General features: G+C 38.1%; 1 protein-coding gene across 4 annotated transcripts in view; it reads right to left on the reverse strand.

The window, feature by feature from the left end:
• Positions 1-9,019, reverse strand: part of LOC102306495 (kinesin-like protein KIF2A) — a 37,344-nt gene extending 28,325 nt beyond the window's left edge. For 3 of the 4 annotated variants that reach the window (XM_005947203.3, XM_042213827.1, XM_042213826.1), the window contains exon 1: positions 8,789-9,019. In XM_005947203.3, coding sequence (XP_005947265.1) covers positions 8,789-8,849 — 61 coding nt within the window. In that variant the 5' untranslated portion in view covers positions 8,850-9,019. The remainder of the gene's footprint in view (positions 1-8,788) is intronic. The other variant, XM_005947205.3, reaches the window with a different exon arrangement.
• Between the last annotated feature and the right edge of the window lie 2,508 nt (positions 9,020-11,527).

The following is an 11,527-nucleotide window of genomic DNA, read 5'->3' on the forward strand; positions in this document are numbered from 1 at the left end:
CCACTTGTGATAGCGTTATTTCCTTAAAATTTTGGTGATTTAGCAAGATGTGGACATCCAGTATTTGAGCCATTCCTGTGTGCATTTATAGAGGATACAAACAGCCACAAAAATACACAGAATAACAAAGTTAACCCAACCCCCCACCCTAAAAATAAAAAAAAAAAATTAGTTGAAATTGATTTACAATAAATCACAAAGTTTTAAAATGCAAGAGTGGTTTTATACTTGGTCCCTTTCAGCCCTCAAAACTAATTTAGTTTCTGAACACTCATTGTGGTTCATGTAATCTGTCACCTGTAAACACAAAGGTTTTTTTTGTTGTTGTTGTCATTACCTCCCAGCTGGATGGATAGATATATAATTAAATTATTAATTGATTTAAGTATCATGTTCATGTGCAATGACAGCTTATCTTACAAGAGAAACTTATACTACAATTCATTTGGTTTTGTTATTAGCAGGCAAGATGCTTTCACATTTTATTATCAGAGAAATCAGCCACATGCTATTATAGAAAACTTCCATACAGGCAGTAATGATAATAGTAACTAATCCAAACATAGACATGAATTTAAACAGGAAATGTACATGTAGCTTTTTTTTTTTTTTTAAATTCTACTGCTGATCAGATGTTTACCAACAGTATACAGTCATCCCCCACTATATCGCAGTAGAGCAGGGCGATATGGCCAAAAATATTTATCACGATATATATTTGAAAATTTGAGATAACGATATAACTAACGATATAATTGATGTGAGACAAAATACAACTACACCTACAACTTTACTAGCGCAAAACAAAAACATCCATTTATTTTCACTTAAACAAGCAGCTGTTTTTTATTTTCATTAAAGCTATATAAAAATTTAACAGTGCAAATGCAAATTCCTTGCTGAAAGTTTAACCAAAAGGCATTTCCAGTAGAAATGGGCTGACATATCCTGAGCATAACCATGTATAATATCCACTGAAGTTAAAAAGAGGTGCTTTGCAACATTAAACTGCAGTGTGCCATAAAGAATACGTATTTTTCGGACCATAAGGTGCACGGGATTATAAGGCACATTAAGCGAAACAAAGCAGTCAGATAAATCAAACTTTATTAAACTCATTCTTCTTGCTTCCTCCACTTCTGTACCATTGATTCATTAATGTTATTCTCATGGCAGCTGCTCTATTCCCATGTTGTTGCAGTATATTAATGACTAACTTCGTATTGTGGATGGATTATCTCAGTTGTTCTCCTGACTGAAGTTTGGTCCGTTTACTGCATCCTGCCATGCGATTGCATTTGTCTCTAACCATCAGGAACCTCATGTTAACTTTTATCGATGGAAAATAGGTTAGGGCTGGGCCATATTATACCGTTCACGGTAATACCGGTATAATGTTAGGCAACGATAGGAAAATGAAATATCGCGATAGAATGAGAGTAAAACGCGCATGCGCAGTGCCTTTGTTTTCATACGCACATGGCCGATTGTTGAGTGAAACAGATGAACCAGAATTGGTTTGTAAAAATGGTGCAACTTCAGTGATGTGGAACTGGTTTGGTGTTTGTCCGTCAGATACACGACAAAGCACATTTTTTTGCAGAACATGCAAGCGGCCGTCGTTGTCGGACTAAGATGCCCTTAAATCTGGGAGTAATCTGGGTCCTAAACTCCGTATGCTTCAGGTCAAAGAACACTGCAGCATCACTAGAGAGTTAAAAACTGTCTAAATTCTTTCATCTTTAATAAAACGATCAGCATTGCTGCTTTACCAGGTGTAACTATGAAGTTTAACTTCCAGGCATCCATGAAAACAAAAGTTTATTACATTTAACGGAGTTAGAAGTTAGCAGGAAGCTAGCGGAAGTTAGCTCGCTAGTTTCGCTAGTTACCTAAGCATGATATGCATGTTCTGACTGAGAGATTTCTGAAAAAAATCAAACGTACAGCTCTGCTATCACTTCCAACATAAATGAAGACAGGAAACTAAACAGCAGTGACGTTTGTAGGGTTACTGAAGTTGGGCTAGCTGGTATATAATGATGTGCTACGTGATCGCTAGCGACACAGCTATGTTAGCATAACATAAACAGTGAAGCTGGAGGACGAACACTAACACTTTTCCACTTATAAAAGTTAACGTGAAGGTTCCTCGTGGTTAGAGACAAATGCAATCGCATGGCAGGATGCTGTAAACGGACCAAACTTCAGTCAGGAGAACAACTGAGATAATCCATCCACAATACGAGGTTAGTCATTAATATACTGCAACAACATGGGAATAGAGCAGCTGCCAGAGAATTCAACATTAATGAATCAATGGTACAGAAGTGGAGGAAGCAAGAAGAATGAGTTTAATAAAGTTTGATTTATCTGACTGCTTTGTTTCGCTTAATGTGCCTTATAATCCCGTGCACCTTATGGTCCGAAAAATACGTACTGCACACTGCAGTTTAATGTTGCAAAGCACCTCTTTTTAACTTCAGTGGATATTATACATGGTTATGCTCAGGATATGTCAGCCCATTTCTACTGGAAATGCCTTTTGGTTAAACTTTCAGCAAGGAATTTGCATTTGCACTGTTACATTTTTATAAAGCTTTAATGTACATAAAAACCAGCTTCTTGTTTAAGTGAAAATAAATGATAGGTTGTCTTTTTGCGCTAGTAATGTTGTGGAGTTGTATTTTGTCTCGCATCAATTATATCGTCAGTTATATCGTTATCGCAAATTTTCAAATATATATCGTGATAAATATTTTTGGCCATATCGCCCTGCTCTAATCTTCATCAGTGGCGTGTCTAGAAAATTTTTGTTGGGGGGGCCAGGTAGGGGCACAGATTTGGAGAAGGGTGGCAGATGTAATTGGCAGATAATGTTAAAAAAAAATTCTACCAACCGTTAACCATAATTCAATAACCCTGTAAACCTAATAACCGAATGCGCTTTTAACTCTTATTAGAATGAGATTTTAACCACTACGGTGCAAAGTTTTTAGATACTGCGTTGATAAAGTACAAGAGATACAATCAGTCAGTGTTTATTCAGCAGTCAAGGACATCAATATTTGCATAGTATTTTTACTGACATGTAGTGCACATATGTTTTGGGCAAAAACATTTTTGAATATTAAAATACGAACATTTTTAACATACAATTGGCAAATTAGCCAATGCCAATGCAAAACCAATGCCTGTTAAAAAAAAGAAGATAATCTTCTCACAAACTGGTGTTTGATTTTGAAACAGGAAAAAAGTGGGGAAACAAATGAAAAGACTAACATTTGAATAAAACCTGAAAGCAAGTAAATACTTTATATGCTGCCTTATGGTAAACTTTGGTAATATTGATGTATAAAGAACAACACTGGCTGATGATGAAATACAGTCAGCTGGCATGGTGACACTGCCAGTATTAACCTGCAGGGCTGGACTGGGACAGAAAATCGGGCATTTTCACTACAGACCGGCCCACCAGGTATTAAAGCCATAAAGCCTTTGAATGAAAACAAACGCTGTTGTGACAGTGATGTACAGTCTTGTTGGTATATGTATGATTTCTATACATTTTACGTCAGATAAAAACTTTGTGCCCCCCTTCCCTTTAATGCCCTACCTGGCCCCTGGCAACACTTTGCTAGACCCGCCCCTGCACAGTTACCAGCTGTCAGCTACCTAAAAAGGATCCTGGTGTTATTTGTCTCTCAGAAACAGTTCATAACTTCCCTTCAACTCATTCATGTCACCTAAAAGGTAAACCTGTTTCTCCATCACCTGTTCAGCTCTGATGATTCAGTAAGGACATCTCCTGGTTTCATCTTCATGTTTCCCTCTCACCAGATATCCAAACCGATATCATGACCAGCAGCTTTACAGCTGTGGCTCCAGCAAACATCAGCTGATACTAGAAATTAATATTAAATAAATTCTAACAACAGCTGATCAAGCTTAAACGTGCTGCTGTTGTTTAGCGCGACATCCGCTGGTTTCCTCTTTCTGGCGCAAAGTGGGCGATAAACAAACAAGAGAGACGATCAGCTGATCATTGATCAGTTTCATGATTGAAGTAGCAATAGAAGAGGGGGGGAGATAAGAGAAGAGGCAGCTGTAAAGACAGAATAACTCAGATCTCTCTCTTTCCACCACAAACTACATTCATCCACAAAAACTGGTCTTTGGAAAGATAGACTCTGAAAAAAAATCTAGCTAAATTATACAGTGACTGGGGGGAAGAGACATGTGACATTAAATGTCACACCTCCAAGAGTAGCAGCACTCAGAGGATTTATGGAAACAACTGTGCTAAGCATGGCTCTCCAAATCACTGCTCCATCCTGCTAACCACCCTGGAAAAAAACGGCTGCCTGCTTTTGCCAATGTCAAGCAGCAAGCCACCGACCACAGACTTCCTGTGGCTTCATCGCGATCAAACTCAATAAACTACTTGGTACATAAGTAACAGCAGCAGAGAAGAGAACAACTTCGCCCAAACTACTTTGATAAAACGAGACAAATGTCCTATTATTTTATAATATGTAAATCTGAAATTTAAAAAATGAAACAATATGGAATGTAAGGGGTTATAAATAACCAATAATTATCTAAAACATAATAATAGCAACAACAACAATATAATTTTACACAAGAAAATCTGCAGCCCAATACATGTACTACTTAGGTGGTAACCAACAGACACCGCACGATGTTATCACATTACTTAATTAATGATACGATACAATGACAATTTTTAACATTTTTCAGCATGCTGAGTACTGCAGTAACATATATATTCTGATTTATGGCCGTTTTTCAACTCAAAGTTAAATAAAGCAGGCGGCCATGAAATTAAAAGTTAACACAATTAAGTACACTTTAGTTATTATTTTTTGCTGCAAAATGAGATTGTCAAGCACACCAACACTGTCAGTGAAGCCTGGCCATAAATGGTGCCAAAAAGACCGAGTCAGCATGCTATCAGCCTGTGACTGAATGGGATCAAGCAAGCAATTACATCCAATCAGTTTCTGATAATAAAGTAATTAGCTGTGATGAATCATCAAAAAATGCTGTCTACATAGGAAGAAATTCACATATAATTATTAAAGTTGGTCTCAGTAACCTTCCTGATCTACAGGAATATCACCAGAATACAATCAACTGGCAGCCAGTTAAGCCGAGTCCCCTTGAGTTGTGCTCATTGACAAAGACTCATTCAGACTGTCTGTCTGCATTTATAAATTACACAGCAATTATTTATGAGCCTCTAACAATCTCTGAGAGCGACTGCAGTGAGTCCAAGTCCAACTGTGAGTGTTTGCTGGTCTGTCTCTCTGTGCTGGCCCTGCGATACAACCTGTTTAGGGTCTAGTTTGCCTCTCACACTGCGACAGCTGGGATAGATCCACCCCTAACGCTGACCTCAGTGGATAAGTGGTTAAGAAAATGAATGGATTAAATGATACATAAACACACTATTCTGTTTTTATTTACAGAGATGGAGATGTATTTATTTCCCAGACACAAAGGAGGAAATAAATAGCAACAACCCCCTCCCCCTCCAAATCAATCATCAGCCAAATTGTTATTTTAATCACCCATGAACACCACATCTCCAGTTAGAAGTTCTCTTAAAATACAGTACAATACACCTATTAATGGCCAGACCTCCCTACTATTATACATACTGTTATAAAAAATGCCCAATAAATATCAAACCGAAGTCCTTGAACTATACTATTATAAAAGGGGTAGATCTGTTACATTAAAGTGACAGCTAAATGACACAATGCTCAACAGGTACTAGGGGTTGAGTGGATAAAGTTCGTCTCACTCTAAATGTCAATTTTACACAGGTCATTAGGTTCAGATATAATAAGGACAAGGCTTGTTTTAGGCTCATTCATAACAACCCACAAACACAAGAATAACACTCTAAGGCAGTGTAACTGTCATATGATCCTGCTGAAACTGATGAAGTGATCACTTTCCTCCCAAGTCTGCTAACTTTGCAAGATGTTTGTTGTGTCAATGAGCAAACAGTTGGATCTTCACTGTAAAATGCCAGCAATTCGTCTTTTCTGCTATCAGACGAGACTGTTTAACTAAGCCTTATAGTGAGTGCAAATGCCAAGAGAGGCAGTCATGATGAACCCATAATGCAACAGTACAAGACATTTCCCATGAAGAGGCTAAGCAATGGTGCTGCTTGTAGACATTTGCTGTTAGCAGTGGAAGGAACTATGTAAACTGAACCTCAATAGCAGTAAATGGCACTAAACACAACACTGAACATCAGGAGCTTGTGTAACCTCTTGTACCCAGAAACGCATGTTTTAAAGTACTAACAGCATAGGTATTAAAAAACGATTTATTGATTTAATTAAAAGTAAAATTATTATTTTTGTTATTACATTTACTTTCAAATGGCAAGGCAGACATGCCTTTTAATAATCGAGAAGTGACAAATTTCCTTAACTGGAAACTATCCTACCGTTCTTTCTGCAAAGCTACAGACCCAAACGGACAGGTTTCAAGGACACAGCATACGTCCAGACACTGTACATCTACAAGATCCACATGAGCTATTGTGCAGCTGTACTCTCTGACCTTGCCAAAGACGGGAATATTTATTTCCCCCCCAGACTTTAATAAACTCTAACGGCTGCCTACATCTTCCTCACAGACATACACTGTATCCTTAGACTTAAAAGAGCTGAAATACCAAGTCACAACCGGGCTTGTTTTACTGAATCCCCCATCAAGTGCCCCACTTTTTTACTAAAACCTTGCTGAATGGGTACACTGACACCTCCCAGGAGCAGAAGGGGCTTAAAATGGGGTGCTCTAGTTCTGCTAAGCCTGTGGAATAAACAAAACCCTCAAAGCATCGTTTTCACCCACAGAACCAGAGACACCTATTAATGAAACCATATCAACATGGCAGACATTCAGAAAAAAATGATGTAGTGTACAAACACCACACAGACCCTTGCCTCTCCGGTACTCCACTCTGCTCTGAAAGACTTTAAAATATATAAAATGCCAAACCATAATATTTTACTTAAAAACAAACAAACAAACAAACAAACAAACAAAAAAGATAAAAAGAAAAGAGGAAAGCGCAAAAATTAATACTCAATATTGATATCCAGGAACAATTAAGAGTATAATACCTTTAAAGGTGCACACATCATCCTCTGATGACTGGAGGTAGTCTAATTAAACTGCTCCTAATTATTTTCTATAAGACCTAGCTCTCAACAAGAATAACTATGAAATGGAAAAAACACAGAGGGAGCGAGTGAGTCCTGGCAGAACAGAGGGAGCCGGCTGCAACAGATGGGGTGGTGGCTAATAGCATGAATCTGGCTTGAATCTGAACCAGTCCCCAGAGAGAGAGGGAGAGGGCAATCCCTGCTCTGGATACAACACCAGACAGACAGAACTGGTTCTTTCTGCAGCCCTGCTGTGCATCTAGTTCACATCTCACTCTTGATCTTAGGACAGAGATTATGGATTTAGTGACATTACCACTGATACTAACCAGCACCAGTGGCTGCAGCACACCTCTGGCACTAGCTTTCAAGCTTATTCCCGTGTGCTTTGTGTAGAAGATTGGTGCTGTTTGAGGGTTTGTTGCAAAACAATTTCACTGGGTGTAGCAAAGTCCCAAAAGGACCAGCAGGAATGACACAAACTTCTGTGTCATCTTTGGCTCTATAGCCCTGAAGCAATGCCGAACAACTACACAGAGCAGCAAGAATAAAGCTGGCATTCACAGAAAGGAGAGTCATACAACAACCAGCCTCTCCCTTTTCTCGGTCTACTCATCTGCTAGCCTTCAGAAACAACTTCAGCTCATGTGAATGCAGTTTAACCCCCCTTTTTTTGTAAGCTATTATGGCTACATTTGTAGTACCACTACAGAAAACCGAGGGCATCAGTAGGTGCCTCATATTTAAGGTTACACCATCTACAATTATATATCCTTGGCATTGCCTCTATTAAATAAAACACTATCATCTTTTATGACCCATGCAATACCAAGAGTAATAGAGGAAATAAAGGAAAGAGTTATAAAAAAAAATGGCCTACGTATATGCTCTTATTACAAATGTATTTTTATGGCAAATGACCGTGATAAAAGACAATATTAATACAGGATTTTAGACCTCAAAAGGGTTTCCATAACAACTAGCGGTTCGGTTTATTGACAGAGCATTTAATAAGCTAACAATGAAAGAAAGCGGGGATAAAATATAACCAAAAACCAAAGTGCATGTTAACGAAACCGATTTTACTGCAGAGCCACTGCTGTGTGAAGCCGGGAAACAGCACACAGCCTTTGGCTAGCCATAAGCTAACGCTAATCTTGCCGTCTACGTTAGTTAGCTAAGCTAACCGGGTTAGCAATCCCGCTAGCTTGGCTAATTATAATTTTGAATTCCCTGTTATAATAAATAATTTAAGAGACTAGGTGGCGCTAGAGTTAATGTTTGTATGCTTGCTAAATTCCAATCAAAGACATTTGTTGTTATCTAATGATAAGAATCTAGAGGTATCGGGAAATATCTTCTGAATGGGCATGCTAACAAAGGTAAGGCGCCCATTCAAAGGCTTAGGCCGTGCTGAAACTCTCCGCCCTGACAACTAATATGAACCTGCAGCTAGCGTTACGCTCTGCAGCCAGAAACAACGGTTGCTATATTCAACAGCAGCGCAGCAACAAAGATCCCCAAACAACTTACACATCGCGACGGGAAAAATAAATAGACAGGGTGAAACTTACCATCGCTGCGTTTTATCTCCACATAGGTACCAACGACTATCTTCCCAAAGCCAGACGCCATTCTACATCACTTAAAAATGAACAAATACAGGACTAGAGACTTATTGTAAGCCGAGTAAAATCAGCTTCTTTGGCAGTCTTTGGTTTGGGAGGAAGATGCAGTCAGTGGCAGCATTACGCATTACGTCAAGAGCATTACGTACCTACCAAGAATAGCAGTTTCTTTCCGGTCAGCTTTTTCAAAATAAAAACGTTATGCGGCTCATAAAAGCATTGCATTTACTACAGTGTTTATAATTGTTATTTCTTTAATCATAGGCTGTTCCTGTAAAATATTGGATTTCCCATTAACGTTAATTGCAAAAACTATTACCTTTACTTGTACATGATCACTTTGGGTGCAAACACACCATAATATATTATAGCTATTATAGGCTGTTGTAATTGACTCCAAAATGAACAGATGTTGTTAAGATTAGTTTCCTCCTAACCAACTCAATGATTTAAAATGTTAGGTAATAATAATAAATGCTCATTTTTCTGTAAAATGAGCACTTACATTGAGCTCATGTTTCAAATATATGATACTAATCTTAAAATGCAATAAAAATACATTTAATGACGTATATAAACATATATGACATGAATAAATAACTGATAATAACTGATAACTAATGCATTTTTTTTTTTGGTATGAACAAAAATCCCTCTATTGTGCAATTTATGCTGCAGTGGATGCAGTATACCACCTGGTGGTACTACTGCTCTAATAGGTCCAGATAAGATGCATCAAGGTTCTCTGACTTCTTCACTACGTACGTAATGTGGAAAAGATGCCAATAATTTACCTACAACATTTATGACGTTTCATGTGTAAACCTCTAGGACTATCACTAGGATATGGAGAGGACCAGCACACCCAACAGTCGTCATTTACAAAAAATGAAAAAATATTACTTGCACTTTGCATAACACTGAAAGTGTAATTTTGGTCTTTAGCAATATTTTACAGGCACAAAAGAAAAGGCCTCAAGACTTTAGCACAGCACTGTATGGGCAAAAACATTTGAACTCAAATGTTAATGAAAAAGAAGCAACAGTAGGTCTAAAGAAATTCACTGTGGCAATAGAAGACAAATCTTTGCTGGGTTGTCTTGTATACTGGTGTAGTACTGTATGTATTAACTATTTTTGTTTTTAAGGGACAGTCATGACTTGGCCCTGCAGTATGCAGATGGTCAAGGCAAAGACACACTGTGACTACTGGGAGTCTGGTGGAGATAGTGTCTATCATTTAGGAAAATGTCATTTGTTGCAAGGCTCAAAGTGGGATATGAAGTCATGCTGCAATAATGCTTGAGGGGAAGCCATTTAAGGTTGAACGTACCATGTGAATGGTCTTTTGAAAATTTTTGAAAGGACTGGTCTTTTAAGCAGGTACAAACCCATTTTAACAGAAATATTAATGATACAAAAAAAGAAGAAACAATAAACTGCTTTCAAACACACTTGCACCCTATCATCCACATCAGACAGTTGCTGGTGAGTTCGGAGGTCAGTGCAAATATAATTAGTATCTCTTTCCCCAACACTAACAACATTATTGATCTTTCCTCTGGTCTGAGTCATGTATCAAAAATGTCTACACAGTTCACAGATGGAGTTTAACACAGTTCTAATACAGAGCATGAAACTGATGTGCTGCACATGGAGTTTATAGTTAGTGCTAGATTTCAATTACATTGAGAAAATGCAATGACATCAAACCATAATACACTATAAATACAAAACTACAATATATGCCCAAAATAGAGAAATTATTTCCAAAAGTATGAATAATTGTGAAATGATATCAATAAAATGCTCGCAGCTGTCTTTTGATATGCATGTCTACTTTAAAATCCAATCCAAAGCAAACTGATTTAAGACTCAAAGCAAAAGGCAGGGAGGCAACGCCAGAGGTTTTATAAAGATGAAGGCCAGACAAGGTAAACATTTGAACACAATGGCCTGCATGAGTTGATCATAACAAAATAAGTAAGCGGAGCCCCACAATACCACTGTGGGAAGCTGAACAATCTGGTGATGTTGGAGAGGACAATCCGGTCTTAAATACTGCAATGGTGATGAGACAACACAGTTGTGTCAATAACCACTGCAGCTGCTGAGACGCATGCTTCTCAAAACCTCAAACCAACCACTGAACCTGGGACAGAGTAGGTGGAGAGAAACAATGAGAGTCACTGGTCTTCAGGACAATGACAACTCTTCTTAAAACATATTTTTATCTTTAGGCGTGTGCGTACTTGCTCTCAATTTTTTCCATGTAATTTGCAGTAATCATAATTTTAGATGTTTTGAATTTCTCAAAGTCTTCACAGATTGTTTTCTTTTTGCGTACTGACTTGTGAAGCCAGAGCGCTTCTTCATTGGAGCGTCACAAAATGGAAAACATCTTGGGACCTCTGTTGGGTGTGTGTGTGTGCTGAGAGGATACCAGTTACAAAAAGTTATAAAACCATCGATGGGACATGCAGCACAGCATTGGACATTTTTGAGAGAATTGCTGAAAACCATTTGAGCGCACATTCAAAGGATGTAAACATACACTCACATTTACACTTGTGAGTCTTTCCACCTTAAACCCTGAACTCTCCCCCTAACCATCAAAACTAATTGCTTGATTCAATATCAAACCTTATGTACGTGCTCTTTCCAGAAGCTACCAGTTTCCACCAG

The sequence above is a fragment of the Haplochromis burtoni genome, unplaced genomic scaffold (genome assembly GCF_018398535.1).
Source record: "Haplochromis burtoni strain Fernald_Lab_line unplaced genomic scaffold, NCSU_Asbu1 Contig_485, whole genome shotgun sequence".
Taxonomy (NCBI): Eukaryota; Metazoa; Chordata; class Actinopteri; order Cichliformes; family Cichlidae; genus Haplochromis; species Haplochromis burtoni.